Source organism: Panthera pardus, unplaced genomic scaffold (assembly GCF_024362965.1).
Source record: "Panthera pardus isolate Hobbes unplaced genomic scaffold, ASM2436296v1 HiC_scaffold_1, whole genome shotgun sequence".
In the NCBI taxonomy this organism is placed as follows: Eukaryota; Metazoa; Chordata; class Mammalia; order Carnivora; family Felidae; genus Panthera; species Panthera pardus.
This window is the reverse complement of record NW_026526654.1, coordinates 9,239,504-9,258,640: the sequence shown is the minus strand read 5'-3', so window position 1 is coordinate 9,258,640 and position 19,137 is coordinate 9,239,504. Positions and strand designations below refer to the sequence as shown.

The following is a 19,137-nucleotide window of genomic DNA, read 5'->3' as shown; positions in this document are numbered from 1 at the left end:
AGCATGCCCTTCACCGAAACCAAAGCCAGCGCAAGAAACACAAACAACTACAGACCAAATCCCTCACAAATATAGACACAAAATTCCTTAACCAAGTATTGATAAATTGAACCCAACAATGTATAAAAAGCATTAAACACCATGACCAAGGGGGATATATTCTAGAGATGCGGAGCTGGTTCAATATTAAAAAATCAATCCGTGTAAAGCCCCACATTAACAAGCCAAAGAAGAAAAATCCTGTGATCATACCAGCTGATGCAGAAAAAACACTTGACAAAATTCAACATTCATTTATGACTGTTGACTAGGAATAGACAGAAATTTCATTAAAAGCATTGACAGAATCTTTACAGCCAACATCCTCTCTAGCGGTGAAGGACTGGTGTCTACCCCAAGATCAGTAATGAGGCATGGACTTCTGCGCTCACTTCTCTGTGTCAGCCTTGTGCTGGGCGGGCGTTCCAGCTAGTGGAATAAACAAGAAAAGAAAAGGCAACAGACTAGAAAGGAAGAAATGGAGGTCCTTATTTTCAGACAACAGGATTGTTATGTGTAGAAAATTCCAAAGACTCTGCAAAAAATCTAGAGTACATGAGTTCAGCAAGGCAAAGTCTACGAGGTTAACGCCCCCAAATCAACTGTGTTTCATTTACTAGCAACAAGCACATGGGTCCCAAACGACACTATGATTGACATTTGCTCAAAACAAACAGGAATATTTAGGTGTTAATCCAATACAACACGTACAGAACTTGTGTGCTCAAATATTCACGATGGTGAGGGAAGACAGGTTACAGATTACATTCATAGGTTGGAAGATTCAGCGTAGTAAAGATGTCAGTTCTCCCCAGATTGACATATAGGTTTAATTCCTATCAAGGTCCGAGCTAGATTTTTTTGTGTAGATACAGAGAAGACTACTGTAAGACTTCTATAGAAAGGCAAAGGAAGTGGAATATTTTCTTCCATGTTTTGAATACTTAGTTTTAAAAATTGTTTTTTGAAAAATATTTTTGAAAAAGAATAAAGTCGAGGCTCCATTTACTCAGTTCCAAGCCTATCATCTGTTCTGTGTCTCACGTACAGTGACGGAGAGGAGGGTGCCGGAGCAGAGCGGACCGCGCTGACGTGCCCACTGCACCCCCGAGCAGCTTAGAAGAGGCGCACAGTCGCAGCCCCACCCCCAGGCTGCTGAAGCGGAGTCTGTTTTGGCAAGGTCTCCAGGCGATTGGTGTGCCTGGCATGATTGGGAAGTGTGGTAGGCAGTGCGACCCCTGTCCTTTGAACCCTGCTGGGTAGGCAGGGAGGAGTTAAAGGCAGGGGACTCTGCTCATACACAAGTCCTCACTTCTGCCTCCCCTGCCTTTCACCCACACCCCTCTCCCAAACATCCTCTTCTCCCCAGAGGAACAGGGGGTGGGCTGGGCAACCTGGCCCCTGGGCTCAGGCATTCCTGTTTCTGCAACCCCTCACTTCCTCCCCTCTTTAAACTATAACCAACCCCCATTGGTTCCTTTTCTTCCCCACACGTTTACTGAGTACCTGCTGTGTACTAGATAGACAAGGCCATGCCTTTGCAAATCTGACACTTCTGTTGGGCCTGGCATCCCCAGATGTGCCCCAGGTGTCTCCTAGATGTCCCTGTGTCCCCTAGGTGTGTCCTCCAGTTGTGTCCCAGATGTCCCCCAGGTGTGTGCCCCAGGTGTGTCCCCTAGGTGTGTACCAGCTGTGTTCCCCAGGTGTGTCCTCCAGATGTGTGCCCCGGGTATGCCCAGGTGTGTGGGACACCTCCAGGTGTGTACCAGATGTCCCCTAGATGCCCCCCAGTTGTCCCCCAGTTGTGTCTCCCAGGTGTGTCCCCTAGGTGTGTCCCACATGTCCCCCAGGTGTGTGCCCAGATGTGTGCCCCAAGTGTGTCCCAGGTGTGTCCTCAAGGTATGTCTCAGATGTCCCCCACATATGTGCCCCAGGGTCCCCTAGGTGTGTCCCCCTGGTGTGTGTCCCAGGTGTGTGGGACATCTCCAGGTGTGTCCTGATGCCCCCCAGATGTGTCCCCCAGGTGTGTCCTCCAGGTGTGTTCCAGACGTCCCCTAGGTATGTGGCCCAGGTGTGTCCCCCCAGGTATGTCTCTAGGTGTGTCCCAGATGTCCCCCAGGTATGTGCCCCAGGGTCCCCCAGGTGTGCTGCTGGCCTCTGCACCCCTCTCTCACTCCTGTTTCTGTGTGGGGCCTCAGCCCTGGGTGTAGCTGGGGTCTCCTGCTTCGGTCCTCACCTCACCTGAAGCTTCTACAGGCATTCTGCTTTGCTGGCACAGCCCAGGAGAGGGGAGGGAGCAGACGTGGAGCTGATCCCTGGGCAGGTGCCGGGGTTACCTTAGGTCTCAGAGCTGGCAGGTGACCTGGGGGCAGGCTTCTGTCCGTGTCAGGCCCGGTCCCCACACAGCCACAGTTGCCCTGCCAGCGGGGAACCATGGACACCCCAGGAGGCTGTTCTCCTGTGAGCTCTCACTGCCTTTTCTATGTGAATTTCTATGATCACCTGTTTTTCTTCCCACTTGCTTTTTTTTTTTGAGACAAAAATGAAATATAGTGGGAAAACCACCAGCCATCTTTACTAAATCAGGGTTTCTCCTGGGCCCCTCTGCCTTCTGTTTGGTCTCCTGTTGTCTAGAGAAAACAAACGTGTCCCCGCCTGCCTAGGCTGAGGGCAGCTTCAGCCAGATGCAACGGGGCCCGGGTTTGTCCTTTCTGTCGGGCCCTCAGGAGGAGGGAGCCCCGAGGACGGACCGTCTAATCCGACTGGAAGCCGCTTAGGGGATTGTCTTTTTCTGGCACCTGCTCTGTGACCCCGGGCTGGGATTTGGCCAGAGCTGCGTCAGCTGGGTCCCCTGGGCTCCTGGCACGGCCTCCAGTCACCCTTACACCTGCTGGGACTCCTGCCATCTGGGGAGGGCAGGGGGCACGGACCCAGGGCGGCAGGTCAGGCCCCTCGTGCCCGACGCGGTGGGAGGCCAGCGCCAGGATGGATTTCGGGTCCCTGGAGACGGTGGTGGCCAACTCAGCCTTCATCGCTGCCCGGGGCAGCTTTGATGGGAGCAGCGGCCCATCCTCTCGGGACAGGAAGTACCTGGCCAAGCTGAAGCTGCCCCCGCTGTCCAAGTGCCAGGGCCTCCGGGAGAGCCTGGACCTGGCGTTCCTGAGTGTGTGCTCAGAGCAGCCCATCGGCAAGCGGCTGTTCCAGCAGTTCCTGGGGGCCGACCAGAGGCATGCGCCGGCTCTGGAGCTCTGGAAGGACATCGAGGACTACGACACCGCTGACGATGACCTCCGGCCACAGAAGGCTCGCGCCATCCTGGCTGCGTACCTGGACCCCCAGGCCGAGCTCTTCTGCAGCTTCCTGGACGAGGGGACCGTGGCGCAGGCCCGGGAGGGGCCCGTGGCGGGCGGGGATGGGCTCTTCCGGCCCCTGCTGCAGGAGACCCTGGTGTACCTGAGCCAGGCACCCTTCCAGGAGTACCTGGACAGCCTGCACTTCCAGCGCTTCCTGCAGTGGAAGTGGCTGGAGGCCCAGCCCACCGGGGAGGACTGGTTTCTGGACTTCAGGGTCCTGGGGAAAGGCGGCTTCGGGGAGGTGTCTGCCTGCCAGATGAAGGCCACCGGCAAGTTGTATGCGTGTAAGAAGCTCAACAAAAAGAGACTCAAGAAAAGGAAGGGGTACCAGGTGGGCAGCCGGCCGCTCACATCGGGCAGGAGGGAGCGCCCCGAGACCTGCAGGGGGCCACCTGGGACCGCGTCCAGCCCCACATGGGACGCTGGGCCCTCCCTGTGAGCAGCCTTCTCGCCCCAAGCGGAGCACAGGCCCCCTCTGGCCCGGGCCTCGGCGTGGCCGCTCTGAGCCACCGGCCCCGGCTCTCTGCACACACATGCGAGTCGCCGTGGTCCCTCCTCAGAGGGGGGCTTTGTGTTGTTGGTGTGGACGGCACCGTGCATCCCGCTGGCCTTCTTGTTTTCACCAACACCATGAAATATAGGAGCTGGTGTTGGAGGGAGGCTGTTGACCCATTAATCTGGCTTTCTGGGGCTCTTCGGGCCCTGACTTGGGCCCTGACTTTGGCCCTGACAGACAGAGCACATGGGGGGTCCAGCCAGAGCTGGCAGTTACTAGAATGTTTTCCTGGCTCAGGTGAGCCAACGTGCCGCTTGGGGTCTGCTGTTCCCAGCTCGGGTCAGACTCCCTGTAGGGAGGACAGGGAAAGCTGAGCTCATCTCCTGTTGCGCTTGGTTCCTGTCCTCTCCCGCTGCATAGAGCAGACACAGCTTTTTGGGGTAAACGGCAGCCACCAAGGGTGCCTGCGTTTCTTGCCAGCGCTCCCCACTTGGGGCTGCGGGAGCAAGCAGGCGTGGTCTCACCCGATGGTGTCTTCTGTCCCAAGTTCAGGGTCCTCACTGAACTTAACACTCGGCAGGACAAACCCAGAACCTGCCCACGCAGCGTGGGTGCAGAGGGGCCTCCTGAACCATCGAGGGTGCCTCCTTGGAAAAGGAACTCTGCTTTCCTTGCCCAAATGCAACTTTAAAAGACATTCTAAGTGCACATCGTGAGGTTTGAAAATGAAGATAGAAAATGAACAGACGAGGGTGGGTGCCCAGCCGTCTGCTGCCCCGGGGCCCAGCGAGGAGGGCAGGGTGGCAGGGGGCGAGCCGGTTGGACATAAGGAAGGACTGGAAGGAAAGCCTCGAACAGGCAGCCACAGACATGCCGGATCCTCACCTGGCGTTTTTAAGGCTGGCTGTCTGACTCCCGCCTCCTCCCGGAGGCTCCAGGAAGCCCGAGTCCTCTGGACTTTGTCTCTGGGGATGGGGCGAATGAGACACGTGTGTAGGTTACTTGTGGTTGCTTTGTGTTGCGCAAGCTGCTTCAAATGCGTTTGTAACTCTGTTTCTGTTTTCTGGCTTGTGGGGCTTGGGCTTCTATGGTGACATCACATTCCCGCTTAAACCTGGGTACTTATTCGAGATCTTGTTTTTCAGGGTGCTATGGTAGAGAAGAAGATTCTAGCAAAGGTACACAGCAGGTTTATAGTCTCGCTGGCATATGCATTTGAAACCAAAACCGACCTCTGTCTGGTGATAACTATCATGAATGGAGGCGACCTGAGGTAAGCAGGGGGCAGGCTTGGAGAAGGGGCCCTGGGGCCCTGGGGGCTGTCCCACCTGCACAGAATATGCTAACACCCGAGGAGAAGTCCTGCCCCCCATCAACATGCTCCTCTCTGGCCCCTGGTTGCCGACTCTCCAAGCGGTGAAACGCGGGGATGTGGGGAGGTGGCTCACGGCTCTCTAGTTGCCGGTGGACGTGGGGTTTGTGTGGCGGCGGGCGTGGGGCACAGGTGCCGTGGGTCAAGCACTAGTTGGGGGGGACAGATGAACGGAGGGTGAGCGAGGGCCCTGCTCTTGGGGATGGCGGCAGAGCCGGAAACACGACGTGGCCGACTTCAGGAGCTGTGGCTTTGCTGTCAGCGTGTCTTGTGCCTGGACTTGCCAGAGGCCTGACAGCCTGGCTCCGGGCTCCCGTGGGAAGTCAGACCACTGGCCCTCGGCGGGGAAAGACCCAGATGCAAGTCGGGCAACCTGCCCGCTCTTGCCTCAGCATGCTGGTCTGTAAAATGGGGATGAAGAATAACACTAGTGTTCTCAGGGCCTTGTGGGGAGTAAGTTAATACTGTCACACACCTGCGGGAGAGTCACGTGGCACACAAACAGGGCCATCACTCTTGGTGTTGCCTGCAAACCCTCTGCCTTCATTCTTCCTGCTGGATTCGTCGCCACTGAAGCTCCGTCAGGTGTTTGCCGGCCGCATTTCCCAGGTGCGGATTCTGAGCCTTGAGTAAGGAACCCGTGTGAGGCCACACGGAAGAGGAAGTACAGGCAACGTGACTGAAAGCGCAGAGAAGGTCATGACATTGTGCTGTACTGCACTCTACTGTATGACATCACACTGTCCTAAGCTCGTTGCTCTACACGGGACTGGACTGGACACACCACACCGTCCTCTACTACACCATCCTACACCACGTTACACCACGCTGTCCTGTGCTACACTATACTACACTATGCTGTCCTGTGCTATGCCGTGGTACCCCGCACTATACCATACTACCCTACGTTGTCCTGTGCTACACCCTACCACACTATGCCACACTGTGCTACTCTACACGGTACTATACGATGCCATACTACCCTATGCTATACTATGTTACAGCACAGCGTCCTCTACTTTGCTGTGCTGCTCTACTCTACTGTATTGCATCACACTACACTGCTGTGTACTGCACTACACCACACCGTGCCACACTATGTGACATTGTACCACGCTACACCATACCGCGCTACAGCACACTGCACCATACTACGGCACTATGCCGTACTAGACTGTGCTGCACTAGACTCCCGTAACATAGCACGCTACGTGACACTGTACTGTACCGTACTAAACGACCCAACTCTACCCCAGAGTGAACCACACTAGACCAGACTATACCTGTACTGCACGGTAGTGTGATACACGCCATACCATTCCATATGACACTGAACTACACTGCATGATATGATACTGTGCTACGCTATACTCGACTATATTATACCACAGTATATTAGACCACAACCTACTACGTGATATGATACGTCTCACTGTACTATACGATACTACACTATGCCACCCCATGCCATGATATGCCATACTACACCTCTCTATATTATACTGTACTACATCGCACTACGCCATCCCGCACCGCACCACGCCATACTACGCTATACGACCGTGTCATTCTCTGCTACACTACCGTATACCACCCTGTGCCAAAACATGCCACGCCATACTATGCTACTCTGTATTACGCTACACTACACGACACCTTCTACACTACACCACACTACACTACACCATACTACACCGTGCGGCTCTCTACGCCACTATACTACTCTATGCTACACCATACCGTACTATACTGTGCCACACTGTGCTACACTGTACTACGCTGCATATTCCACAGCACACGACCACACCATACTGTATTACACCACACTACACAATACCACACCACGCCACACCATCCTACGTTATACTCCGTTACTCCGTTATGCTTGCTCAACTCTCCCACGCTGCATCCTACTACACGCGTCATGCTGTACCACGCTACGTTACACTACGTTGTTCTGTGCCGTGCTGTTCTGTACTATACTTCACTACACTACGTTATACTACTGTGTGCACAACACTATATTATGATACCAGTGCAATGTAAACGCCATTTATTTTGTTGTCCTGGCTTTCTCATGGTCTGGCTCACGTGAGGTTTCCTCTCTTGTTTTCTGAGTCTGCCTCTCCCTGGTTGCTATCTGGTATAAATAGTTTGTTTCCTTTTATCGGTAGGTCGTTAGCTCTTGCTTCTGCGCAGGATGTGATAGTGGAAAGATGGGGAGGAGGGAGCCAGGAAGGAGACCGTCCCGCGGGCCCACCAGGAACCTGCGTGCGTGGGCTTGGTGAGGTGGCTGCCACGCTTGCCCGGGCGCCGTATTGAGTCCTCAGGCCGCTCACACAGGCTTCCTTCACCGCCCTCTGCCCTTCCTCCCTTGGCTGGCACGGGTGAGATGGCTTTGGGGTCCATTTCCAGCTTTGCAGGCCAGTGTGGGGGAGGCAGGGACAGCCGTGCACTCTTCTGTCTACCCTTCCCCATGGCGGTGGCACTGCAGGCTCTTAGGGCTGGTGCCGAGGCCCCACAATGACCACTTTGCCGACACAAAACAGGATTTTGAGGCTCTCACTGTTTCCTGAGATCTTACTTCCTATGGAAACTGGGGGCACGTTGTTGTGCCGGAGAAGCATGGGCATCTGCGTGGTCTGCCCCCAGATACCACATCTACAACGTGAACGAGGAGAGCCCTGGCTTCCAGGAGCCGCGTGCCGTGTTCTACACAGCCCAGATTGTCAGCGGCCTGGAGCACCTACATCAGAGGGGCATCGTCTACCGAGACCTCAAGCCTGAGAACGTACTTCTGGATGATGACGGTGAGGTGGCCTCCCTCCCCTCCCGCCCTCCCCCTTCCCAGTATCTCCGTCCTGACTTCCCCTCCAGACCTCCCCTCGCCAGACTCTCCTCTGTGGCCGGACAGGTCATTGGTAGGGAGATGGGCCGGTTTTGATGAGTGTTATAACTTTAAACGGCACCAAAGACATCTTAAAGTTTGTTGTTCATTTCACACATTTTGCACAATTGTCTCTAAAGTTTTTGATGGATTTAGTTGAAATTTGGTACATAATTAGGCACCAAGCATTACAGGGAGTTAACTCAGGAGTTAACTGTGGAACTCTTGGTGAAGGGTTAACATTTTGTTCCTGATCATAAATCCTCGGTCTGTCACTCGTTCTGCCTTTTATGGGATTGTCATCAGAAAGCGACATTGAGATCTAGGTTTCCTTCATGTCCCTTAGATACCCTCCCTTTGTGTCACCAAGTCATGCAAACGTGGGCATTCTCAAAATGGGGTTTGGGTGGATTGTGCCCCCACTCACAACCTCAGATCTGCTGGGACCCCTGCAGTCTGGCCTTGGCACCCTGGGGTGGGCCTGTGCTGTGAGTGTGTGCCCGTGGGCACACGTGTGCCCTTGTGTGTGTGTGCGCATGTGAGCAGAGACTGCCCTTGGTTCCTGCAGGCTTGGGAACACCAGGCGCCTTTGTTCTGTGGAGCTGCGTGTGACCTCAGTCCATGTTTGCTTTCAGGTAATATCCGAATATCTGACCTTGGGCTGGCCGTGGAGCTGAAGGACGGGCAGACCAAGACCAAGGGCTATGCAGGAACCCCAGGTTAGCACCTGAGGGCAAAGGTGGGGGTTGAGGGCCTAGGGGTTCGTGGGGGTCCCCATCTGTCATAGTGAATAGCAAAACCACGGGGCCTGGCCAGCAGGCATGCCCGGCAGCTCGAGAGCTGCACCCACCGCAGGGATGACCCCTCCCGCCTGCTGGTCCGGACGTGTCACACCCTCTGAGATAGAAGCTTCTGCCTTCAGTGGCTTTCCGGACATCAGCGGAATGTGTTTGTCTGGAGGGGAGCCCGACCATGTTGGCTGGAACCCTGAGGGTCTGCGCTCAGTGGATCACCGGCTGCACCCCCACCGAGGCAGGCAGCCTGGGAGAGCCCCGAGGGGTACCCAGCCCCCACCGCAGTGTGGCCAGGGCCTTCGCTGTCCAAGGGAGCCCTGGGTAGGGTGTGAGGCAGGCGGGGTGGCCTCAGGGGAGGGGGCTGCCCTCGTCCTGTGTGTGTGCGTGGCTGTGTATGTGCGCACGCACACGTGTGTCCGTGTTTGCTTGTGTATGAGTGTGTGTGCACTGTGTGCGCATGTGTATGTGCGTGCAGTGCACAACACATTCTGCTGCTCCCCCACGTCCCCCAGCCCAGGCCTGCAGAGAACCCAGGAGACCCTGGGAACGGGAACAGGGGCGGGGCGGGCATAGCACAGCTGCCCAAGCTGCAGGGGGAGCTCAGTGCCGGCAGGCCAGGGGCACCTGAGGGTCAGCCCCCTGCCCCACCCTGTCCCGGAAGGTCCAGGAACCCTCAGCAGATCCTCTCCTGGGTTGATCTGGCTTTGGGGAGGAGCTGCCACGGTGGGTCTGTCCTCACCTGTGGCTTTGTTTAGGGAAGGTCCTATCTTGAGTTTTCCAGGTCCTTGGCCAGAGTCTATGAAGTTCCAGCCCTGAGTGTGAGTGTGTGAGTGGAAACATCCCACATATTTTGGGGTGATTCACATTGTTAGGAGAAGGCTGTGGAGAATAAGGCACCGCAGGCTGGATTCCAAGTGGTCTGACTCCAGGCCCTGGTGGTATCCAGGCCCATGTGTGAGGGCCCCGCCGGCCAGCAGAGGGCCCCACAGGCTTTCCTGTGGCCGCGGCCCTTCTCTGAGCAGAGGGTCTCGTCTTCTGTGCCTTTGGGGGCAGGGGCAGGGTGTGACCCACAAAGAGGCCCAGCAGAGGTTACCGTGGAGCTTGGGGTGACGCCTGCTGGGTCCTCCCCAGCAGCCACTCTCCACCCTGCCTGCTATGGCCGCAGTCAGCAGGCTGTGACCCCTGCGTGGAGGAGATGTGAGCGTGCCCTCCGACCCCATGGACGTGGGGCTGGGTCAACGTGGGGAAGAATTAGTAACTAGACAGTGGAGTGTTCACTCATTCATTTATTCATTTGCCCACTCACTCACTCATTCACTCACTCACTCACTCACCTGTGCATTCAGGTGACAAATGTTCACTGGTGCTTGCTCTTTCATGGATGCCATGTAGGTCCTGGGGATACAAACGATGTGTCACCCAAGCCAAGTTGGGAAGCAGAGCAGAGGCACCACTGGGGTGTTTGCTCAGAAATTGATCCTCTCCCTGTGGCCTGGCTGGCCTTTCTCCTAGACCTTGTTTCAACCTAGAAGTTGTGGCCAGTGAAACACATCTTTCTTATAGCATTTGAGCAGTCTGGAGTCTTTTCAGTTCCTGAAAAGCAGGACCTACAAAGGGGTGAAGGGGTGTCAGGTCCCGGAGGGTCTGTGGGATTTGACTCCTGTAACCTGTCAGGAACAGGTGAATCTCTGGTCACATCAGCTTGCCCGCCTTGCTGAGCACACCACCTATTGGAACCTGGCCGTGAACATGGTATACTGAGGGCCTGGAGGGACAGGAAATCAACAGACACATTAGCTTTGCTTCCCTTGGAATGTCTGAAGCGGTCAGGAACAGAAGCCACCTGCACCTAGACCATAGCACCGACCCCTGGTCCCCGGGGAGTGGACCGTGGGTCCCAGAAACTGGCCTGTCCACCCTTCCCATGTGCTGGCTGGCTTCCGTACAGTGGCAGGTAGGGAGTGGAGGCCCAGAGCTTGCTTTCAGGGATGTGGACCTTCACAATGTGGGGCTCCCCCATGTGGCCCCAACTTCCCAAATGTGGCTGACCTGACATGGGAACAGGTGGGGCAGTGGTAGGCATCTGGATTTGGAACATCTGGGCCTCACTCTATCCTTTTGTGCCCTTTTCCAGAATCAACTGGTAGTGCCTATCTCTGACCACACACACCCACCACCCCACAGGTCACACTTGTACCTGAGTGGCAAGCGAGGACTGTTACTCTCTGTGTGCTGTGGTCTCAGGGACCACCTCTCTGTCTGTCTGCTGTGTTCAGGGACCATCACTCTGTTGTGGTCTCAGGGACAGAGGTCTGTCTGCTGCGGTTCTGAGGGACCATCACTCTGCCCATCTGCTGTGATGTGCCACAGGGAAGATGGGGCCTCACAGCTCACGTGATGTGGACGGCAGTGGTTCTCAAGCAGGGGCAGTTCTGCCGGGAGGGGACACTTGTCAGTGTCCAGAGAGTTTGGGTTGTGACACCTGGGGGCTCTAACTACTTACTGGCCATGGGCCGGGAGTGCTGTTGCACATGCAGCCCGGAAGGGAAGGTCTGCGTGTGAAGCCTGTGGTTGTGCACGTGGGTCATCGGTTCCGTGCCCACTGGGGCCGGGTGAGTGATTGCCACCACGTGCTGAGTCTGAGTCTGCGCTGTTGCCTGGCAGGTTTCATGGCCCCTGAGCTCTTGCAGGGTGAGGAGTACGACTTTTCTGTGGATTACTTTGCCCTGGGGGTCACACTGTACGAGATGATCGCGGCCAGAGGACCCTTCCGCGCCCGCGGGGAGAAGGTAGGAGGTCACTCTGTCATCCTGTGACAGCCCACTCGTGGGGGTCGTAGGAGCAGGTGTCCTGCAGCTGCCCCACGGTGACCCTGCTTGTGGCGGGGGGAGGTGCTGTTCAGATCTTGGGCACTAGGCTTCTCGTGGGCAGGGGAGGGGATGTGGTGGCCTTGTGTCATGGAGCTCCCCACAACAAGACGTGTCTCAGGACCAGCCGTGCCTGGGCCTCCCCAATCCCCCTCCCCACGAGCAGCGCTCAGCCCACCTGGGGCCAAGCTGGTCTAAAAGGGATGGGGGTGCGGCCTCGTCCCCCCCTGCCTTCCACGGCAGACCAGAGAGCTCACTGTTGCCCCCTCCAGCACTGCAACCTCTCTGAATAGAGGGCAGTGGGCCTCGCGTCTCTGTGCCCTGCCCCTGGCCCCCCACGCTCTCTCCTGCACCGTCCGCCCCAGAGTCTGCAGGGTGCTGTTACCCCAACACACCCAAACCACAAACACAGGCTCACCTCAGTGACACCCGGGGCCTAGCTCAGACCACCATGACACAACAGATGCCACAGTAAAGCAAGTCAAGTGAACTTTCTGGTTTCCCAGTGTGTGTCACATGTCCACATGCTACAGGTGGCTGAGTGTTCAGTGGCTTTCCGTCCAAAACAGTCCACATGCCTTAGTTAACAAATACTTACAGCTAACTGGGAGCTCAGCAGGTTGTGATCACTGATCACCATAGCAAATAAAACAATAATGAAAATGTTTGAAATACTGTGAGAATCACCAAAATGTCACAGAGACGTGTAGGAGTGAATGCTGTTGGGGAAGTGGTGCCAGCAAGTCTGCTGCCATTTGTAAACACTGCAGCGTCCCCCATAGATGGTATCTGGGGGCCTCGCCGCCTGCTCGAAACCCAGCCTCTTCTGGCAGGTGGGCCGCTGGGCACGTGGGGAGCCGGGGCTGAGGAGGCAGGGCGGGCAGGAGGCGTCTCCAGGGCCTGGTGGGAACAGCAGTATTTAGGCGGCCCCGTGCCTGCCTGGAGGTCACACCCTTCACTTTCTTCTGCCGGGGTCCCGAACGTGTCCGTCCCCAGGTCACCCTGGTCCTGAGACACCCAGTCTTCCAGGAACAGAGTCCTCTCACAGCTAACACAGCCGGCCGCTCTGTGGCTCTGCACGGCCGCCCTGATCGCTACTAACTCGTTTTCTCTCCTGACTTGCAACCACGCAGAAGAGCCAGTGCTGTGGGATCCGCACAAAGCGGGGGCCCCAGCACAGAGCTCTCACTGACCCCACGGCCCTGACCAGAGGCCCTGTTTTCCGTGTGTGCGAGCCTGACGAGTCAGGCACAGAGTGTGCAGTGGGCCCACGGTGGTCCACTGTGTGTCCCACGGCCCGTGGCCAGCTGGGCGTCAGACCTGCGATGGCAAACGAAGAGTAAGCCTGTGTCTGCACAGTGTTAGGAAGGCGGATCTAACGTGTGGTGAGAGTACACAGCCAGCGTTTGCCGAGCTGGAGGGGAAGACAGGCTGCAAAGGGCACAGGGCGTATCTGGGGTCATCGTAGGGCCCCCTGGTCACTGGGAATGAGGTCCTGTGGTGTGGAAACTATACTCCATAAAGCGGATTCAAACTCACCCTCAGTTTCCACCCAGTCAGGAGGTCTCTGCCAGCTCTGTCTGCAAAGTTGGCTCCTTCCCTTCCCTTTCTCATTTTCACAGTGGGTAAGGAATGGTTATGTAGAGGCACCGCAGCATCAACCAGAGCACCCCAACCTTGACCAACACCGTTGGGGGTCCCGGGGACCACACATGCAGGGTCAGCCATTACCTTGGGCTGGCGTCTTCCTGGGCGGTATGCTGGCCTGCACGGGCTCCGCGGGCCTGACGTGACGTGGCGCATCCCCTGTGCAGGTAGAGAACAAGGAGCTCAGACAGAGGGTCCTCTCTGAGCCCGTCAAGTACTTGGACAAGTTCAGCCAGGCCAGCAAGGACTTCTGCGAGGCGCTGCTGGAGAAGGACCCTGAGAAGCGCCTGGGGTTCAGAGACGGGACCTGTGACGGGCTCCGCGCCAACCCCCTCTTTAAGGACATTAACTGGAGACAGCTGGAGGCCGGTACTGTCCTCTCGCCTTTGGATCTGGGGGGCCGCAGGGGGCAGGTCCGGCGGGAGGTCCTTGCTTGCTCTGCCTGTCCTGTTGGCACCTCCTGAGCTCTGCGGTGATGCCAGCAGAGATGCCCCGTGGCCTCCTGTCCCCAACTAACCCACCGTCCCCACTTCTCTGTCCACACAGAGGTTTCTCGGGCTGGTGTTGGGTGGGATGCTTGGGGTGTTGCCCACCTTTGAACTGAAGATCCACCCCTGTGCTTGTGGGTTTCCACACCCTGTACTTTCAAGGAGCCCCTGATCCAAGACAAGGCAGGATCCCTCAAGCCATCGTCTTGGGAGAACCTTGTTCCTTCAGTCAGTCTGTGTTGTCAGGTGTCCCTTGTGGGACACACGTGTAGGTGAGCGTGTGCAGATGCAGCCCCAGCCCCAAGCCTATGGTAGGGCGTGTGAGCCGTGACTCCCCACGGGAGCCCCAAGCGTCAGATGCCCAAAGGAGAGGAGTTGCTTTTGCAGGGAGGGGGCTCTATGGCTGGGAGGTGGTCCTGGTGTAGGGAAGATGGGAGCCAGGAGATCTGGGGCCTGGAGGGGGGGTTCCTCTGGCCACGCCACCGGTCTGGCAGGTGGCCCAGCCCGGGGCCCACACTGAAGGGAAGGGCGGGTGGTGCGGCCACGAGGGTCACGTGGCTAGTGTTGTATATTGGTGACTGAAGGACTTCGGCTCCCGAGCGGGCTGGGAGACAAGCCGGCTTTGGAAAGAAATCGAGATGCTCAGCCTGACCGTGCTGGGTTTGAGGTGTTGCACCTGCAGACAAGGAAGCCCCCTGGGAGGCAGGTGTGAGGACACAGACCAGAGCAGGCTGTTCCTTCGCCATGGGCGCCCAGGAGGCGCATCCTGCCTGGACGCTAAGACCCTCACACCCGCCCAGCGTGCTGTGCGGCACCCGGACACCCGTCCTGAGCCTTCGGACACCCCTGGAAGGGCAGCCCTGCTCGCTGAGCACACGGCCGTTTCCTTCTGTTTTCGGCATTTCGCATCCCTGTTTTCTGTCTCCTCACAGGGATGCTGACACCCCCCTTCGTCCCAGACTCCAGGACAGTCTATGCCAAGAACATCCAGGACGTGGGCGCCTTCTCCACGGTCAAGGGCGTGGCCTTCGACAAAGCCGATGCCGAGTTCTTCCAGGAGTTCGCGACCGGCAACTGCCCCATTCCCTGGCAGGAGGAGATGATCGAGACGGGCGTGTTCGCGGAGCTGAACGTCTGGCGCTCTGACGGGCAGATGCCTGACGACATGAAGGGGGTTGCCATGGAGGAGGCAGCCCCCGCGTCCAAGTCCGGGATGTGTCTGGTTTCCTAGGTGTGCAGGGGCAAGAAGGCCTCTGTGAGCCACCAGAGAAAGGCAAGGAGTGGCCAGATGTCCCGGCCCAGCTCAGGAGCCCAGCCCGTAAATAGTCTGCTTCTTCTGTCCCATTTCACTCAGAGACACAACCGTGGTTCTCAGATGGCACGTCCCACGATGCGTAACTCGAGGGCTCTTGCGGACGTCCCCGCCGGCAGCCGGGTCAGCCGTCCGGGCAAAGCATTGCTTGGCGTTTTGGTATATGTTTCCTGCACCTTAACTGCACCTTCCCAGGTGGGAGGCATTCTCCTTGTTGGCTCAGGAGTTGGCAGAGCATGGCCCGCAGGCTCACGGACACCAGTGGAGAGGCCTGGTGCCCCCCTTCATGCCCAGACTGTGCCCCCCGCCACCTGCCTGCTGCCAGGGCCTGAGATACCCACCACCTGCATGTTGGACATGCTGACATCTGCCAGGCGCTGGGGGCGCAGTCTCCCAGGGCTTGCGTCACCCAGGCTGTGGCCCAGTGTCCCAGAGGAGGGAGGACGGGGGCTCTGGGGATGAAGGCGACGGCAGCAGCCTCCCCCTCAGCTTCTCTGTGTCCTGAGAACATCTCCAGCCGATGGCATCTGGGTGTGCCGTTCTCCGGCCCAAGCAACAGCTTACCACCGGACTCTGCCTCCTGGCAAAGCCCTTTCCCGTGCTCCCGTCCTGGGCAAGCTTGGGGCCGGCTGGTCTTGCAACATGGGGTTTTCTGGCCGATGGCTAGGGCCAGACCCTGTCGGAATCCCCAGAGGCAACAGCACTGGAGTTTTGGGGTCCTAACCCTTACGAGCACAAGTATGCCCTCCTTCTGGCCTGTGGCCCCGTGTTCACTGTGTCCGTGTTTCCAGCTTCATCTTTAACCCCAAGAATCCCCACGTGCATCCTGCCTGGAAGAACACAGTCTTTGTAGTGGCCTCTAGATGATGTTCACTCCTGGGCTGGGATTTGGTGGCATTGGCCTTGGAACCCGAGACTGCCCAGGGGGCTCAGGTGGGGCTGAGCCCCTGGGGAGGAGCTGAGATTTAGGGCCTGAAGTTTCCAGAAGGGTCTGCTTTTCCTTAGAAAATAACTTCTGAGTCCCTGCAACTCATACACTGTGTCACATGCTGGTCCATGCAGAGAGCCACATGACGTGGCTGTGAGATGCCGGATTGCGTGTGGGGGTCACGTGGGAAGACTCCCCCTGGGAGTGTCAGAAGACACCACAGCATTTACCTGTCAAGTGGGGCTGACGTTGGGTCCTGCCAGGGGCTGCAAAAGAGGGAGTCCTACCTAGTTTTAGCACATGTCCTGGGGTCACTGCCTCCTTTCCCAGCTACCTCATGAGAGTCCACCCCGAGTATTGGGGTGCCCCCACCCTCAGACTGTCAACACCAAGTGTTCAGGGGCCCCCTTGCCCTCAGACTGTCATCCCTGAGTGTTTGGGGAACCCCTGCCCTCGGGCTGTCATCCTCAAGTGTTCGGGGAACCCCCACCCTCAGACTCTCAACCCTGTGTTGGGGCGCCCCCACCCTTAGACTGTTAACACCGAGTGTTTGGGGCACCCCTGCCCTCGATCTGTCATCCTTGAGTGTTCAGGGAACCGCCACCTTCAGACTATCAACACCAAGTGTTTGGGGCACCCCCACCCTCAGACTATCAACACCAAGTATTCAGGGGTGCCCCTGCCATCAGACTGTCAACACTGAGTAGTTGGGAGCATCTCTGCCCTCAGACTATCATCCTCGAGTGTTTGGGGAACCCCCACCCTCACGGGGTGCCCCCATCCTCAGACCATCAATCCCAAGTATATTGGGGCATCCCTGCCCTCAGACTGTCATCCTCGTGTTCAAGTAACTCCCACCCTCAGACTGTCAACCCTGTGTTGGGGTGCTCCTACCCTCAGACTGTCAACACTGAGTGCTGGGGGGATTGTTGCCTGCAGAAGTCCGTGTGCAGTCCTCTGCTCTCTGCCCTCAGGGGACCAGTGGGTCCTACAGCCAACAGCTGTGGAGGGTTGCCACTCTGGCCCCCATGCCTGCCTGGCACAGGGCCGTGTCGTGTGTGGCCATGCAGAGGCCAGCCAGGTGGTGGAGAAAATCCGGCCTGTGCTTCAGAGGACCGTATGACATGAAGCCTCTGCCTTTAAAGCACCCTTGGACCAGAAAGATCCTTCTCTCCTGGCTGTGCGTGTGGCCCGCCAGAGGCAAAAACTGTTCTGGAAGGGCCTGGAGAGACGCCCAGCGCTTTCTGGTGTGTGACCTGGAGCATCTCTGCAGGCACCCAGGACCAGGGACATGGGGCTGTCGGCGGGCAAATCACCCTCACCCAGTCTTGCTTTGTTTTCCAGAAAGGTGCACGTGGGCTAGGTAATGGCCATATGTGTCACTGCACTACCTTGTGGTGCAACAAGGACCTGTTTCTGGCTTTTATAAACCCATTTAATCTGTTCTAGGTTCTCATGGCCCTGAACAAAGAGTGATTCCAGCAGCTGTGTGGATGGAGGCCTGGCCTGAAGCCCCTTGGCGTCTGCCAGGGGGGCCCATTTGCCTGCGTCTGATGGCCAGATGGTCAGATAAAACACAGGACATCAGATGCATTTGAATTTCAGATGAACAGCAAATACTGTTTTTAGTGCGTGTCCCAAACTATCCAGTTTGTGATCTGGCGCCTGTTGCTGAAATGCTTCACGTGTAAGTAACTAATTCCTCTGAACCAGCAGGTCTGTCAGGCATAGTTGTGACTTCAGCGGTCTCCCCGTCATCGGAAGAGGTCTTTCCCAAGCCCATAAAACTCAAGCTGGCCTCAGTGCCCCTGCCCCCTGCTCCCCTACCTACAGGCGACCCTGCACACACTTGAACGGTGGTCTCAAGGCGCTAATTTAGGATGCCCAGTGCCTGTGGAAATTGCGACCTCCTGTGGGACATCCCTCCCCCAGCTCTCCTGGGGGTCCCGGCGGTGGCGGGCGGGGGAAGGGTCAGTGCCTGCCAGTGGTTTCTTCACAGTCTCGGGGGATCTCTGCTGTGGGTGGTCTTCCAGTCCCAGTCCCCCAACCTGGCACCCTCCCAGGGGGCTAGCTGTCCCCCACACGTGAGGCCCTCCCCCCAGCTCCAGCCTGGACCGCGGGGCTGGCCCTGACATGGGTCTTGGGGCCGTCAGGGATCTAGTTAGCCTGCAGGCTTGTCTCTGGCTTGGGGGCTGCCCACACTAGGCCGATGAGGTTCCCCTACAGAGATGCCTTCATTGCTGCCCCTCTTGTCCCACACCATAGCTGCCAAGTGGTCTTCAGACACTGGCCTGGACCCCTGCCGCAGGGTGCCTGGCACTTGGGCATCTGTGACCCTGGCCACAGCCTGGTGAGACTCACTGTCATGGGGTGTGACATACATCGTGGTGAAGATGGCACCCACTGGGTTTTTCCCAAGGATGGAAGGAGGCCAGGCAGCAGAGGGGCCCTGGGGGTACTGGGATCAGAACTCAGCACGACCTTTTGTTTGTAAAAAAGAAAATGCAGTTTCTATTCAAGCAGAAAAAGACAAAAAGGGAAAACATAATGGATTCTGGATTATAATATGAATGCTGGTTACGTTCTTTTTTTTTCAAAATCACCTATACAGACACCTCTGCAAACACACATATACACACACACACGCATGCACACACATACACACACATATACATGCACACCCACCTGTGCAGATACACATGTACACACATACACAAGCACATATCTATGCACACACATGTGCACATACATGCACACACAGCTGTGCAGATACATACATGCACATACACATATATGCATACACACATGCACGCGCACACACATACATATACACACCTGTGCAGATACACACGTACCCATGATATACACATGCACATACACAATTTACTTCCATTCTCACCTCTTTATGACTACCAGATTTAAAAATTGCTTGCAGGGCGCCTGGGTGGCTCAGT

The 19,137-nt window shown here is 56.9% G+C and overlaps 1 protein-coding gene and 1 long non-coding RNA gene across 5 annotated transcripts; one reads left to right on the top strand and one right to left on the bottom strand.

Annotated features, from left to right (window-relative positions):
- Positions 1–2,878: 2,878 nt before the first annotated feature.
- GRK1 (G protein-coupled receptor kinase 1) lies at positions 2,879–18,833 on the top strand. Of its 4 annotated transcripts, none has more exons than XR_008424035.1 (8): positions 2,879–3,723; positions 5,034–5,161; positions 7,913–8,070; positions 8,783–8,866; positions 11,606–11,730; positions 13,623–13,824; positions 14,876–16,575; positions 16,888–18,833. XR_008424035.1 is itself a non-coding variant. In XM_019443819.2 (7 exons), the coding sequence occupies exons 1-7, from the start codon at positions 3,025–3,027 to the stop codon at positions 15,172–15,174; spliced, it is 1,695 nt and encodes a 564-aa protein (XP_019299364.2). In that variant the 5' UTR covers positions 2,879–3,024; the 3' UTR covers positions 15,175–18,833. The 4 variants fall into 4 exon arrangements, 1 of the variants encoding a protein (XP_019299364.2); XR_008423980.1 differs by having other exon boundaries at positions 14,876–17,546; positions 17,633–18,833; XR_008423990.1 differs by having other exon boundaries at positions 14,876–17,870; positions 18,449–18,833.
- LOC109264026 (uncharacterized) lies at positions 5,063–12,304 on the bottom strand. Its single transcript, XR_008424093.1, has 4 exons — positions 12,227–12,304; positions 10,276–10,336; positions 5,736–5,939; positions 5,063–5,661 (listed from the first exon to the last, which is right to left on the bottom strand). It is a non-coding gene; the product is annotated as an uncharacterized LOC109264026 (long non-coding RNA).
- Positions 18,834–19,137: the final 304 nt, after the last annotated feature.